The 16,766-nt window shown below is 36.9% G+C and overlaps 1 protein-coding gene across 1 annotated transcript; it reads right to left on the reverse strand.

Moving 5' to 3' along the window:
* Positions 1-3,641: 3,641 nt before the first annotated feature.
* Positions 3,642-16,658, reverse strand: LOC140236351 (harmonin-like). The gene is made up of 13 exons (XM_072316307.1): positions 16,564-16,658; positions 13,677-13,820; positions 12,946-13,087; positions 11,956-12,064; positions 11,275-11,354; positions 10,070-10,261; positions 8,977-9,093; positions 7,968-8,078; positions 6,329-6,433; positions 5,567-5,723; positions 4,791-4,903; positions 4,344-4,405; positions 3,642-3,953 (listed from the first exon to the last, which is right to left on the reverse strand). The coding sequence occupies exons 1-13, from the start codon at positions 16,656-16,658 to the stop codon at positions 3,941-3,943; spliced, it is 1,440 nt and encodes a 479-aa protein (XP_072172408.1). The 3' UTR covers positions 3,642-3,940.
* Positions 16,659-16,766: the final 108 nt, after the last annotated feature.

The following is a 16,766-nucleotide window of genomic DNA, read 5'->3' on the forward strand; positions in this document are numbered from 1 at the left end:
CCATGATTATTATTGTCATTGTTATGATTATTGATTTTGATTGTTATTAATACAAAGCATTTTATTGAGATTGAAATAGTTATCTTAGTATTATTAGTTTTCATTTTAGGAAATCTGGTTGATTTTATTGCGGTCATCAAGAAGAGCATTTAAGTGAACTCTGAAGCACAATGGTACCATGATACTCTGTCTTTATGCCAAACTTTCTTGGATAAAAAGCTCACAATCTCATTCTCTGCAGGGCGTATTTTACGGATGATCAAATTACAAATAAATACTGAGCTTCACCAAAATGCTTGAAATGTCATCTGTGTCGAGCAAAGTAAAGTCTTGACCCGAGCCATGAGTAATGAGCGTTTGGCATTAATGTATATAATTTTGCTTTAAGTTAGGCATCTCTTTGGTTACTACGATACTCCTGTAAATGTTGTGTTGATATTATTCATTTATGGTAATGTACAGCTAATTCTACGATACCATCTTTTTTGTTGTTGATTTATTTGTAGCCTTGCTATTCCACTTTTTGAGCATGCTGCTACCATTATAACAGGGATAAAATTCTGTCCATTTTACGTTTGTGTAGAGCATTGTGACGACTGAATAAGATGTGTTTTCAGTAATGTGCTTAGATTAAAGAGGATCCGAAAGAAAACTGTGGCATAAAAAAAGAGTTATTGTTGACTGTTAGTGCAAATGAGACTTATTATTATCATTACATTTTTGTACCATAAGCTGTTGGCGGGGAACGGTGGAAGTAAATATGTATCTAGTGAAATCGTTGGAAACTGTAACTCCATACTATTTCAGTGCTCAAACATGTAAAAGATTAAGAGAGAGAAACAGTTAACTTTATTTTCAGTTTATTTGGATCACTAGTTATGTACAGCGAACTTTTAATTTTTGGAGCTGTTATTTCACTCTATTTATTTCTTTATATATTTTTTCTTCTCTGAAGATAGTGTTTTCTGATGTATAAAGATTGAAACACTTTTACATTATAAGCTCACACCAACAGACTTTTACGTCAGGAAACCCCCACTATTGCCCAGCACAAAGCCATGTCTCCGGGCTTATCCTGTTAGATGATCAAGTTGTTTTGCTTGTTTAACTAGGGCTTGATAGCCAGTAAACCTGAAAGTCGTGGTGGCCTGACGAATCCGTCAAATGTTTTCAGACCCTATTCATCAGACCTGAAAGCAAATTTTCCTAATGTACACTTGATCAAATGGAGCATTCATTAAACATTGCTCTGCTGCAGGGCAGTCTTGATTAAATGGTTATTATTACCCTAATATACTGTATATTGCTTAGTGCCGATTTACACCCCTGGGTCTAGAGGGACATTCCGGGTGAAAAACATCTTGTACAAGGCAGTAAGCATCCTCCAAGAATCTGGACTCCTGACCTCCACGACTGCAAAAAGAGCACAACCGCCCCCATCATGCGACAATGTTTTTTTTTTTTTCTTGTATTTGACAGTGCGCATTATACTTAAACGGTATGTCCGTGAAATGAATGCAGCTAATCAATACCGGTATCCATTTAGAAAATTACACTCAGAAATCCACGTACTCTGGCATTAAGAATTCAGCTAACCTTCTTGAACCTATTGGGCTGTGGTTAACCCAAAGGTGAGCACTTCATCTTGCCTTCCAAAGCGAAAATACACCTTTTCCCATCTCAACACTTTTTTCCATGCATTGAATGGAGTCGAGAGTTCTTATCCTTTATTAAATTGGTACAAAAGTAAATTCAGTACTTGTTGCTCACTCATTGCGAGATGTTTTTTAACAAGTTGCCTGCGGGGCATTGGGTATGTCTTGTATCAGCCAACTAGGCCAACCGCACTATTTCGGAGGCGACTGGTTATTGTGTTGTATTGTGACGTCATATCCGATGTGACAGGTGCGCCATGTACATGTGGGTAAGTGTCAAGACTGGCCATTCAGGGCTGTGGATAAAGTGACGGTGATGGACGTGGGTGTAGAGGCGGGCAGAGACCGGGAATTATCACTCGTGGAGTTCGTCGCATATCGGCAGCTAGTCGAGATCAAGTGATTGAATGGTTGTCGCAGTGTAGCATGATATTATATTTCTTTCCCCATAGAAGTATACAATGTTGTAATACCCGTGCGATGGAATGAACTATATTTGTGTCTAGCCTGATAGAAATCGAAGGAAAATCCGTGCAACAAGCAAAATACAAAAGACAAACTCCTGGCTGTCGCCTCCAGACTGAAATGCACAGAATATCAACTGACCTCTCACGAGTTTTGTACATCCGATAAGAAAAGAGGATTGTCATAAATTTCCCTAGAACCAATAAAATTCCTCTTCATCCTCTATTTGGATTTTCAACAAGTCTCATTCTGTGTGACTGCTTCTAAAGCATGCATGAGTGTCCGGATCTGTGCAGATCATATGCCCACCACGCTACATGTAGGAGTTATGTCCGCAACGTATCCTGTCATGCAAGTAAAAATTGAGTTTTAAGCTAGTAATTGGTGACAAGCAGTATCAAGTCTACAAATTGTTGACACGGACGCACACGCAAACTAAACAGAACTAAGACACCTCACCGACAACGTGTAATCTGTCAGTTACGTTATGTTTTGTTTGTTATAGTAAAGTCTACACCTGTGTGTTGATTTTGTAATATGTTGTTTGTTCGCAGGCACGCGAGTTCGTCCGAGTGTTCGTCGTGTGCACTGAGACGCGCTTGTTTACACGCATGCCATTATGATACAGTGTATTTACAGGCGCGTACCCGCGAGAGATACTAAAATCATGGACACAATCTAAAACGGCAAAGAAATGTCGATTTGAAATGTACCTCTATTTATTGGAAATACATCTTAGAGTGCATATGAAGGTTAACTTTCATTATCATTACTTTGTAAAACAAACATTGAAAACAACGAAGCAGAATGCGCGTTTAAAATATAGCGTTTTGGTTAATAATCTTTGATAAAGAAAATCCATTATGTAATTCAATTACGCAATCGTTTTCTGTCTAGCCTCCCATACCAAAGTCTTGAATGATCGTACGATCAACATCATTACACTGAAAAACATCCTTGCTAATATATATACGAACGTTTACGCAGTCATCCTCTGATTCTTTAACGGAAGTGAGTACAGAGAAATTTGCTATCATAATAAAATTCGGCAAACAGTGCTTTTTCGCATTTTCCAAGTTCCGTTCTTGGGGGCGCTATTGAAAGAGAACAGAACTCTCCTGCTATGTAATGTACTCGATGGACTACGCAAATTGGGTTTTAACTCAACCAATCTCCTTTAAGTTTATGAAAAATATTACTATAACAAGTGAACCTCCGTGGAGATGGGTTATTTTCATAAACGGCAGCGCATTGGTAACATTTTGAACGAAATTTTGATCATTTCGACCATACATCAATTAGCGTTGTTCATCTTATCAAGCATTCAACAGTTACTAGTAGTAGACATTGACGGCTTAAGGGCATCTTTGATATCTCAACAATTAGCTGAGCGAAGACATTATAATTTCTGCCAAGAGTTATATTTTTTATGTTGAAGGCTAACGACGCATGGTTAATCTTTCGCACGGAAAAAAATTTTCCTCACCCCCCCCCCCCCCTCCCGCTCAACTTTATTGGGAATGTCAACCATACAAAATGCTTTTCGGTGTTATATGCTATACACGCGTGCAATTATCGTAACATCATATTATACTGCGCAATATAGTGTAATCGTGTGATTAGCATCATGGCGTTTGTATAATTGTGATAGAATCACATGCTTCTGTACAAGCTTGAAAACTGAAATCCGGACAGTCAAAGACTGCTCCAGTAAAACTGTGAGGCGATGGCCATTGCTTCAGGTCATGAGATGAAGTTTCGATTTCATTCATACCAAGATCGTAGAGGTGGTGATACAGCTAATGGCTCGTCGACGTCGTCTAAAAGAAAGTCCTACAGTATGAACAAATGAAAATTGTAAATAATGCATGAAATATATATGTATTATATATATATATATATATATATATATATATATATATATATATACATATATATGCATATATATATAATATATGTATATACATATATATGTACATAATGTATATGAATTATGAAATATATGTACATTATTATCACTGTACAGTGATTATACGACTTCTAGATACATTTACAAGCATAAGATCAAAATATGATGCCATATCATAATGATGATAATAATGTTGAAAACAACTACTATTATAGCAATGTTAACCTTTATTGAATTGATTAAGTGCTCGGCAGCTAGAAAGAAGTGAAAGTCGAATTTGGAACTCTTCGGAGACAAATCGGAAGAATACTTACACTTCGTCTTCGTAATTCTTGGCTGGTGCCATAGCGGTGATGAGTCTGAGCTTCTCTGATCCCTGGGACACAGGCAAATGCAAAAAACAAAAAAAAAAACAAAAACAAATATATGAATAAACAAATATGGTCGTCATTGAAAATCTGATATCAGATCAGCATACGCGTTTACAGGAAGCTGGAAATGATTCAAACAAAGCAAAGAACATAATATACGCCTACACTAAATCTAACAAGCGATTCTTTACAACTCTGGCGTAAAACAATTTCTGTTCAATAGGAAGAGTTGTTTGGTAACAAGACAAGGTATTACTGACAATTATCTGAAACAACAAGAACCGATAATGCAACAGCAATAAGAAAATTATTACACAATATACTTAGTGGTGCACAATGCAATAATACAAAATGCAATATTCATGATTACGAAACTATGAACAAACTTACATCGAGGGCGCCCTTCATATGACTCTTGAAAGTCTCCTGGGCTTCTTCCAGTGTGACGTCAATGAGTTTCTTTCCTTCCACCATCAAGATCTGATCACCTTTAAAGATTGTACCTAAGAGGCAGTTAAGGAAATAATGGAATGTAAGCAATTATGTCAGCCAGTTAAAAACCGCTAATGATAGACATATATATTCTTTTTAAAACTTGAGATGATATAGCTTGAATTGATACAAAACTTTAAACCAGGATAGGTGCTCGTTTTAACGTACTGCAAGAGGCTTCCTAGAAAAACACATGCACTACGTCTTCAAGAGACATTATTGTGTGTTCACGTATAAACCAGGGTATGTTTCATATGCAATAAAAAAAAATCAATACTTTTATCCACAGAAATAATCGTCAAAAGGATCATAAGTCTTAATGTGACATGTCACTCCAATGTTTTGAAACACCGAGCAGTTTATTGCAATTTATTGACAAATTGCCCTAAATCGAGGTAAATATTTACGTCTATGTAGGGCAATTTGTCAATCAGTTGCAATAATAATAACAAGACGTAAGAATCTCATCAAATGGGCATTTTGTTCGTTTTATTATCCTTTACGGTAGTAGATAAGCAAGGACGGTAAATATAGTAAGTAGGTATTATTTCCTGTGAAATTTACACTTTGAGTGTAATTGCAATTTAAGTGAAATGGGAATGATAATCACATTGTAATATAGGCGTTTCCCTCAACACCACACAACGCACATAAACAAAATGAAAGCGGCGTACCATTTCTGAAGGCCGCACCCTCTTCCATCATCTCTGCGATCACTATTTTGCCCATCAAGGGTGTACCGGCGCCCCCCTCGAGGAACATCTCCAGCGGACCGTCCTTGACAATCTCCACGGAACGCAGCTCTCGCCCGTCTATCTGCCTCGTGGTGAACTATTGTGTAATGGAACGAAACAGGGGATTATGTAACAGTGACTGACTGATTCTTCATGCCCTATCAGAACTGACAAGTCACAATGATCAAGCTTGATGGGTGAATGACTCACGTTACATTTTGCGATATTATGCAAAGAACTTACGGGTCTCCGTATGATTTCCTCTCTATAATCTTTCAAAAAGTGCATGTACTAGAGTGCAGATCAACACATTCAATATCCAATTAACTATCTTCCAGATAACTATATTTCATCCTTTGAGGAATATTGTTTAGAGAGTTAATGTTTAAGATCCGAAAATCTTGGTTCATGCGTTCTCCCGAGGACATCAACAGGACAACAAAAAAAAAGAATAGACGCACAAAAAAACAGATAAATGATGTATACAGTCATAATGATAATAGAAAGAATAACGAAAAGAATTGAGGAGGCAAATGAAAGAGAATTACTTGGGAGCTGGTGGAAAAGGGGGTGAAGAGTTGAAGTTAGAGGAGGAGGAAAAGGAGGTAGAGAGTTGGAGGAGAAGAAGGGGAAGGAGGAGGAGGAGAAGAAGAAGAACGAGAAGGAGAAGGAGACGAAGAAAAGAATATGAGCTTGACCCACCATAGTGTAGGGATCCTTGGTCCACCATTCCGGTAAGTTCTCATCTTCTTTAGATTTCACGGGCGGTTTCTCAGGTTTCTCAGATTTCTCGGTTTTCTCAGGTTTCTGAGTTTAATTCACATGAAAACAAATGTACAAATCTGTGTATAGCACTTTGACCACTGAAATGTAGACATCTATAGAAGACCTCATTTTACTGGTGTATCTCTCCAGGAGCCATTACATTGAATATACGGAAGGCGAGAGGTGCGCTTAATTTCAAGCTAAATGCAAAACAAAAACAAAAACGCGAGAGTTCTGATTCGTCAAACCTGGACTTTGCCTTGGTAATAAACTTGTTCACTCCATTCAGCGTATTACATTTTTCCTTTCTGGCATAGTCACTTGAATCAACTTCTTTCTTCAAAACTAATTTCATAATCTAGATGAAAAAATGCACAGCCATATAAGATGTGAGATGTGAGATGTGTATGTAAATAAAAACAAACACAACAGACATGCTCTACCCTTACAGTTTGAAATTGCCCTATAGTCATACAGGAACAAAGTACCAGCAATGTCAATGTCTGAGACGAAAGTACAAGACGTAGGGTCTTTTTCTCTCTCTTAATTTATTGGTATTCTTTTCGAGGAATCAAACATAATAGCAATTACGTGCATGGTTATGGTAACGACATCACTTTTCTTTTTTTCATGCAGAAAATCAAATTATCATCATTATTCTGCTTTGAGGGCCTCTACTGAGGGTAAATATTTTGTGTTCTTTGAATTCTAAGTTGAAAATTAAAGCTTAGTCGTCATATTTCTGTTATGAGTAAGGAAAGGAAACTCAATTAAGGTGTTCAATGATTCAACTGACAGGATCAGAGAAAGAGTTAATTAAAAATATATGTCATTGATGCCAGTGATGATTGTTAGCGGTTGAACAGAATGATAAAAACCGTTTCAAGCAGCCACTCGCATTTACTGAATGTTAAAAAATAATAATTGGATTAACATGCAATATTGCAAAGCCAAATTTCGGTTAATCATATCAGGGAAAAAAATGTGCATGCACGACCTCTGAGAATTAAAAGAAATCTACATATGAAAGGCACCGATTGCATAGCGAGAAAGCTTTTGTAACAATTTAACCCTTGTGCCAGGGACTTCAAAAAGTGTGTACAGTGCTATAGGGTTTTCTGTGCCGACTGGCACTCTATAGCACTCAAAGGGTTAAAGGTCTGTAAAAGCTTTTATCTCCGTCCCTGTTGACAGGTGTTATTCGAACTGACCCGAAAATTCTGATAGAGGAGTTTAGCGTCATTCCCTGCACACCGCTCAGCACCGCCATTGTATCTTCGGTAGTCCTCTTATGGCATCTCTCAGTTGGTAACTTAGACACTTTGAAACGTACGTACGAGGAAATGCGGTCTAACCCAACAAAGGACGTTCCTTCACTCTCTCATTCACCATTGGCAAGACGAATGCACACAATGTATGATGAAAGGAGCGCTGATCAGTACAATAATGGCTCTGCCTTCTGCAGCCAAAAAGCGGAGGGTGGTATGAGTGGTGGGGGAGGAGCGTATCATTCTGTTCACCCACTTACAGTATCGTCATCACTGATTGGTTTGTAAAATGACCAATGAGAGCCAACCTCCAAACCGCTGGGGACGTCTTTACTCGCAGACACCCATTCCGCGTTTCTATCAGTCTCCGGTTCATCCTTCGTGGGCTGGTATTGAGGAGTTATTTGTATGGCGTCTTCCTGCAAGCAAAATCATAGGATATCAAATACTTTCTCCTTCCTGAGTAAGCAGCTTTCTTGAATGTAACCTCCATCCTTTATATATTCTCTACAGAATGATTAGAGTTTTTTTTTTTATATTACATTTTCACTCTTTTATCTTATGTTTTGACTTGTTTTAGGGTGAATCTGTAAGCTTGTCGGGATTGTAACTTAAGGGTTATGCTTGTTTGCTTGCTACCATTCAAGTAAAAAAGAAAAGATCAATAGCAACGTACGCAGCAATGGGGGGGGGGGGAATCTGGGGCCTTTGCCCTCCCTTTGGAAATTTCAGACTTTAATGACAGAGAAATGCAACTCGAATTAAACAAATGACGCAGAAACTTGTTCACAAGTTATCAGAAATGATTATGAAGTTTACACGATAAAGATAAGTGTAAAATTGCGGAAATTAATGGCATGGCAAACTGGGGCATTCATTGTATCCCCACAAAAAAATATATTACATAGACACTGCCCTGCAAGTAGGTCATGTCTTTTTAAGCTTTGACTTTCCATGCAAAAAGGGCATTTAAAACATTGAAATTGCTTGCAGACTAGTGAAAGGTAGGAAAAACATGGCATTCAGACAAAGGAGATATAGAAAAGTAAACATATCAAAATCTCTAGAACTTTGTTTCTCAACCCAAATGAATTTTTAGTACAATTCAAGAGGAACTTAAAATCAGTAAGAAAAAAAAAAGCACCACCACCACCAACAACAACAACAGCTTATGGTGTAAGGGACTTAAGTGGCATTCGAAAGTAGCCTACATTGTTGTATTAAATCAAAGAAATGAATTCTAGATTGTGCGTTTATTTTCTGACATGATCGGAGAGGAGTAACGACGAAACACATCTCGTACAAACGGTGTCGCACCTGCCAAGATCGGAGCACGATGTTGAGGTGGGTGCTGCTCTTCAGCGCCACGAGAGCTTCGGCGTGAGAGATGTCCCGGAAACTGGTGTCATTTACTGCAGTTATCTCGTCACCCACCTGTGCATGGCATATGCAGGCATAATTTTGTGATATCATGTATGTATTTATATACGATTAGAAGAAACGAAATGACTTGATGACTAATCAATCAGTTGAATACATTATTAGATAATTCAATAAATATATGAATGAATAGATGAAAGAAAGAATGAATGAACGAATGATGATTGAATGAATTGATATATTGTAACATATGCGAAAATTAAGAAGCGTATTAATAAAGAAACCACAATTATTTCACATAAACGAATACTTTTTACATTTCATATAAACCTCCCTCATCTTCTCCAGATCTACCTGCTTATATTAATCCACCCTTCTGTTTTTCTATTCGTCTATTTCTAGACTTCCTCGTTTATCTCTTTATAGAGATAATCTAAGTTGATTCTTATACTCTGATGTTTTTTAAATCTGTCATCGCTTCCACTTCATTGCGTTGACCTCATATTAACACAAGGATCTGCTGACAACTATATCCCGAGGATCCCAATATAGCTGAGGGGATGTTTACATTGGAGGTCAATCACTCACATTAGATAGCAGGAAATAACTCTACAGTTGAGATCTATTCCAGTAATGGACATGAAAAAAAATGAACGTTTGACTTTACTAAATGAGTTTATGTCCCAGGACTTGAAGGAGACTCCTGTAGACTAGAACAGCCGTTGTCTTGAGGAAAAATGTTGTGTCGAGGGGAAAATATAAATACCAAGGGACTGTCAAGTGTTACATTTACAATAATAGATAATACAACATTTAATTGTAGGTCTACGTTGAAATACCTCATTCTAATCTTGCCCCCTCAGCATATTATTGCAGTCTGTCAAATTATGACGTAATATTTTCTGATGTTACGTCACTGTTTGCGAGTATGCAATATAACGATTTCAATCCTTTGTGCAATAGTCACGTGAATGCATTGTGACCAATCGCTGACTAGAATTTGTGTATATAGACTGTTTAATATAAGTACCTGGAATCCCAGTTTCTCGGCCAGCGTTCCCGGGTTGACCTTGTGGATGAAGATGCCGGGTCGATTCATCCTTCCGCTGCTGATACCACACCCTAGTCTCTCCCCCTCCTCCAGGTTAACGAAGATCGTTCGCTCCGTGGCAACGATGTTGCGGTTGGGGTCGATGGCCGCTGGAGTGGCTGGGCTCTGTTTCTGCAACGGGAAATTTTGGTTTGCTTCACTAACTTGGTAGTCATCAACTTCATCAGATTCATCCTGACACTACACATACACTCACATAAAATCCACTCGGATCCCACACATACACATAATTACGATATGCATGTTGCTCATCACCATAGACCTCACCTCAGCAATGCAAAGCGCAAGCAAGGGGATAAAAAGCTTTGATTGTACACTTGCCATTATACTTTATATTAGGCTCCACATCCACACACACACACACACACACACACACACACACACACACTGTTCCAGTTTGTATATCCTGCCATTGAATTCATTATTTGAAATTCCTCTCTCTTGTGGACAGAGAGGGAGAGGGGAAAAGAGGAGAAAGAAGGGAGGAAGGAACTGCAGAGCTAAAGAGTGTATGGGACGGAGAGGGAGAGGTGTAAAGAGTATGTTACAATGAATAAAGTAATAACACACTAATAAGTATACTGCAAAAAAAAAAAATCGGTGTTACAGTTAACACCATGGGTGTTAAATCTAACACCGATCAAGTATCAATAGAGGACCACACCCACAGGCGTAGAAAGTATGTTGTGATGGTGTTGAAAAGTGTTCACCTGGCACTTCGTGGTGTTAATTTGACACTGTAGCTGGTGATATTTTTGACACTACGCTGGTGTTAATTCAACAATGACACCGCATGGTGTTGATTTGACATTGCTGGTGTTAATGTCAATGGTATAACACCCGTCCAGCTTCAATAGGAGACCACACCAACTGGTGTTACTATGGTGTAAGTGTGTTCACACCTTTTTTTTCTTCAAAAATCAAATTCTTGATCGTCTTGTTGAAGTTCAAAATCAACAAGAAGAATAATAACTAAGAAACTATTCAAAAAACAATTTTATCTTTTTAAATGACACTCGGAGGTGTTAATCTAACACCATAAATGAGCACCGGAAACTTAACCCCAGCTCGGTGTTTCATATTTAACACCGAACTTTTTGCAGTGTATAATGAAAAGAACTTACAGATGTTTCTTTGCCACTCTCCACGAATTGCCACGAGACGGTGCTCTCACTCTTGTCTTTGATTGGCACAAGCCCAATGCCTTGCGGGGGAAATAAACATACACAAATAAACAAACAAACACGAATATGAAAGCCTTAATGATAAGTTGTTTTTGTCATTTTTCATCTAACATTATCTCCCATTCTCTTCATTAACGTCTACTGTCATTTATTTCTATATTTCGCTCTTTTAATGTGCTTTGAAGGTTAATGTATATAATGTGAGTGTATGTGGGTGTGTGTGTGTGTGTGTGTGATATGCGCTTCTTATTATCATTGTATTGAGTTTCTCATGAATACCCATACAAGATCCACGTGTATGTTTACATGCCTACAAACAAAAATATATATACATATTATATACTTATATCATCAAATCCGAAGACTTTACGAAACTTCCTTCTTTTACCAGCTGTACGTTGGTATAAAAAATGTTGTTACAATGGTACGATGACCTCTATAAACAAAAACAAACAAATAAACAAACAAAGCGAAGTAGACAATAACTGCTGCATGTTCGACAGTTGTACGTGTTTTCTTTCTTTGTTTTGTTTTTTTTTTCTTTCTGGCTTTACAACTATGAATTACTAGCTGCTGTAAACGGTAGGTATGAACAGTTGGTGTCAAATATTGTAAACTCACTTTTCACTTTCAGTGTCAGCATCTTTTTGAGTTTCATTGCTGCAAGCGCTTCGTTGTGTGTTACCATGGAGACGTTAAACCCATTGACCTGCAGTATTTCGTCACCCGGCTGAATCGGGGTGAAATGGGAATGGAATTGCGCAGATACATTTCTAGGTTTAAAATGAAAGACTGACGTTGTTGGGTTTAATAACATTAACACATATGCATGGAGTACATCGTATGAAAAGAAGAGCTTGTTCGCAAAAACCGATAAGTCCATTTTTGAAGATTTTGAAGTACGGTCTCTGTCATAATGTGCAAAATAATACCTTTTAAATGATACATTGGTCACTACATATAAAGGCACATTTTTGAAGTTATGGTCAAAAGAAGCAAAAATGTTCTTATTATTCTCTTTATTTTTCTTGACCTTTAATCGCAAATATCTCCATTTGGCAAATATGAACTTATCGGTTTTTGCGAACAAACTCTTCAGCATGGACGGGCTGGCGGGAGGGGAAGGAGGATCATGAAAAGACGTTACATGTACAGATTTACTGATATTTTTTAACCTATAAGGATTTGAGAGGCCTACATCTGTTTTGCATGGCCCACATTCATGACATCTTTACAATCTTGCCCTTTACACGGTTCTCTCAATTCTAATAATACAATGATTTTGAACGAATAGTTTCATATTTGTATGTTTATTGTATTGTATCACCTTCAGTAACTGTTCCAACAAAAAAAAAAAGAAATGTGATGTTGGGAAAAACTGATTTGAATGACAATTTTACTGTACCGTTCTGTTATGCTCTCCTCTGTTCTGTTCATTGTTCTCTTTGATTTATTCCACCCATGCAGGCTATCACACTTAACTTGAATATGGTGAGGAGTTACTCTGCAAGAATGTTTGTATTTTTGCTGATCGGCAAACTTAGTAATGTTACGTAAAAACCACACTGATAAACACTGGAATCCCCGAGACAATGAAAAGTACCCTCCTACCTTGATCCCCTTCTGGTCTGCCTGCGAGTTGGGCGTGACCTCTGAGATGTAGAGCCCCACCCCGTGCTCTAGGCCGCCCCGGAACCTAAAGCCAAGAGGCTCCATCCCCCTCCGGGTCATGTGTACCACTCTCGCCTTCCTACTGTTTAATACGAACAAGACGAAATCAATAGAAAAGGAAAACACAATACAAACAAATATTGTATACACAAACGTCTAATCTACTAAACACATACACGAATCAGCACAAGAACTTTACCATACTAGTGGATATAAAGTAATTCAGCATTTTTGTTTTTCCATCGCTTGTTAAAAACAAACATATCGATACTTCGGTTTATTTGTAAGTTTGCCCTTTCGATTGTTTATCAAAGAATATTGAATATACACGTTACATTTCATTGATGTCTTTTTTTTTCTTTTATCTCCAAATCAAAAAAAAAAATTGTTTAAAGTTTGAAGTTATAATCGGAACAATCATAAAACTAATGAAGTAACAGTGTGAATAACAGGCAGTTAAATTTAAAGAATACAGCTAAACTTTCATTGTTGTGCTTGTAAAGCTTTTCTCTTTCTTTGCAGATTAACTTTTAACTCCTCTGATATAATGTCTTTAAACAAGCAGTTGAGATTACTTTCATGCACATTAGCGTTAGATACTAGCGTTGATGGGGGGGGGGGGGGTGAAAGGCATCGTGTAATGGAGAGAGTGCCTAAAAGGTGTAATTTACCTCGGTGGAACGGGGCAGAGGTTGTTATACTCAACCTGCTGGTTGACAGACACGAAGGGGCGGATGTCGTCGAACAGCGCGGCGCGGTCCGGCGAGGCCAGAAGATCACGCATGGCGTTTACAAGTGCGGCAACATCGCGGTCCCTGGATGTAAAGTTTGTGATCATGATAATGGATAAGACTCCCGACTCCCAATCGGAGGACCCGAGCTCGCTTCTAGTCCAGAGTTTACGCGTCCTTGGACAAAATGTTTTTACGCATCACGCGTCTCTCTTGACCCAGGTGTATAAATGGGTACCTGGCAACGCTGTAGGGTAATAATGGCAAGGCCCTCTGGTAGAGCAGAGGCAACACTAAAGAAGCTACCCTGGATAGAGAAGATCTTATTGTTGTTATTATTATTATTATTATTATTATTATTATTATTATTATTATTATTATTATCATTATTATTATTATCATTTCTAGTATTATTTTTTCTTTAAGAAATACTTATAATGATGTGCTTGAACTTGAACCTTATTCTGTTTCATTAAAAAAAAAACACCAACATATCATTAAGTTTGTACAATGACAAACTGAGAACAGGAAACGAGTACATGAACATGCATACATAACATAAAACTACAAATGAAACATGGAAATTACAAAAGACCGGAGTCTTGTCAGGGTCGTTCCCAACAGAAAGAATAACAGGAAACAATATTGCTTTACGAACAAGACATAGGACAGGTAAAAATATTACCAAAAACAAAAAACAAAAACAAAAACAGACAAACATAAACAAAAAATACATTTTCATTATAAAGCTAAGTAATAGTGTTTAGTCATATCAACCCCTAAAAAACAAAAACCACAAAATTATTCATAATCATAGTGTATTTCATTTAATGGCAACTCTAACTTTCTAACAAATGTCTTTTCAGATTCTTCTTAAAAATATACGTAGTTGGATTCTAGAATTTGTAACTGTATCTGTTAATTCCATCATGAGGGTCCAGTGAGTCTGAGTGCATTACATACTAGTACATCTTATCTACCTTAAATAAATGATATGTATTTCTAATTCGAGTATTATAACTATAAATTTGATCATTAGATTTAAACATACCAGAAATCATCTCAGGTATCAAGTTCATTTTATGTTTGAACATATACATAAGAATATTAAACTTATTAATTGATTCATTTTCAGAAACAAAGGCATTGACGGAGCTTTATAATGCGAGTTTGTACAGAATCGAATTGCTCTTTTTTGAAGGATAAATGTGTCGTGTGAATTTGACTGATGAGTATTTGCCCATACAGCATTACAATAATTCAAATGAGATGAAATTAAACTGTTATATAACAAAATCAAAACCGTCGTTGGTAAAATACCTTTTAACCTGTTAATTACTCCAATATTTCTCGAAATTCTTGTATTCATCATCGCTATATGTTTTTTCCAGTTCAAATTGCAGTCAATATAAACCCCTAGAAATTGTGTACATTCTACTCGAGATAATTTTACATCATTTATTTTTACATCACAAAGTTCCAAATCTGGAATCTTTTTTTTACCCTTAAAAGAATACATATAATTTGATTTTTCAATATTCACAATTAATCTGTTATCATAAAACTATTTTGACAATTGAATAACTCATTATTAAAATTAGTTATCAACACATTCAAATCAGAATGAGAAATCAATAAAATAGAATCATCAGCATATAAGATAAATTTTAACCACACGTGAGATATTACACATATCATTTATAGATATCAAAAATAATAATGGCCCTAATGTGGAACCGTGGGAGACTCCACCCACGTGAAACATCACATGTATCCGATAAAGTATCTTTGTATAATGTAACTTGTGTCCGATTGTTCAAATAACTTCTAAACCACTTTAATGGATGACCTCTAATACCATAACAATCAATATTTTGAATCAATATTTCATGATTCATTAGTTCAAAGGCTTTAGACAAATCAAGAAAAACACCGATAACATGCAAATTATCATTTAAAGCAGTAAGAACACTATCTTGCAGATCTACAAGAGCCATTTCTCGAATCAGTTGAAAAATTAATGCCAAATCTATATTGAGAATTACATATTGATAATGATGACGACAAAGATACTAATGTTAATGACCATAATTATTATGATGATAACACTAACAAGGATAACAATAGCAATAATAATAACAAAATGTATATAAATAGAAGGAGAAAAAAAAGAACAGAATGAAGAACAGAAGAACAAAGACAACAACTAGAGTAATATTCCAATTTGCCAAAAAAGCTGGACTTATTAAGCCGAAGTAGCCTCGTCAGCTTAATGGTTTATTTCTTCCAGAGAGCCCTGCCATAGCCATGACCCCTATCAGCATCGCTCTTCTACTCTTGGACAAGTGCATTTTCTCATGTTTACCCAGAACTCACTAAATGAGTTATTATGGTCATAGCTTGTGCACTCTCGGTGATTTTTCCCCTTTTTTATCCGCATAGTTTCCGCCCATTCCTGTTTCTCTCGTGTAGTCCTTAAAATAATTGTGTGTCACAAAATTATTATTTTTTTTTTTAATATTGAGTTTGAGTTTGAGTTTATCTATTTAACCACGGTAAGAAGCTTGCTATCAGCTATAAGCTGTTTTTCAGCATGGCCGTGAAATGATAGCAAAACATAGAAATCATACAATGAAGAGAATGCAAATAAAAAAACACGAAATAACCATTACAAAGAAAAAATGAAAAATTCACAAAGTATACAATGTGTATTGAAAAAAATGAACATTCATAATATCAGAACTGGCCGGTTGTAATCGTATTGTACAACAACGGTTTAAGCGTCTGAATTAAAAACACCAGAGGAAGCCGTCTGAGCGATACTTACTCAGCATACTTCTTGAGGCTGGAGTAGAGGCTTTGCTGCTCTCTCTCCAACTCCAGGATACTTTTCACCTGTTGACATGACATAACGGTTACCATGGTTACAATGGATCCGGCAGATATCAGACATCAGCTTTGGCAAACTTTCAAAAACAATGCAAACCCCCCCCCCCCCCCCCCCCAAAAAAAAAAAAAACAAAAAACACA

Source organism: Diadema setosum, chromosome 12 (assembly GCF_964275005.1).
Source record: "Diadema setosum chromosome 12, eeDiaSeto1, whole genome shotgun sequence".
Classification (NCBI taxonomy): Eukaryota; Metazoa; Echinodermata; class Echinoidea; order Diadematoida; family Diadematidae; genus Diadema; species Diadema setosum.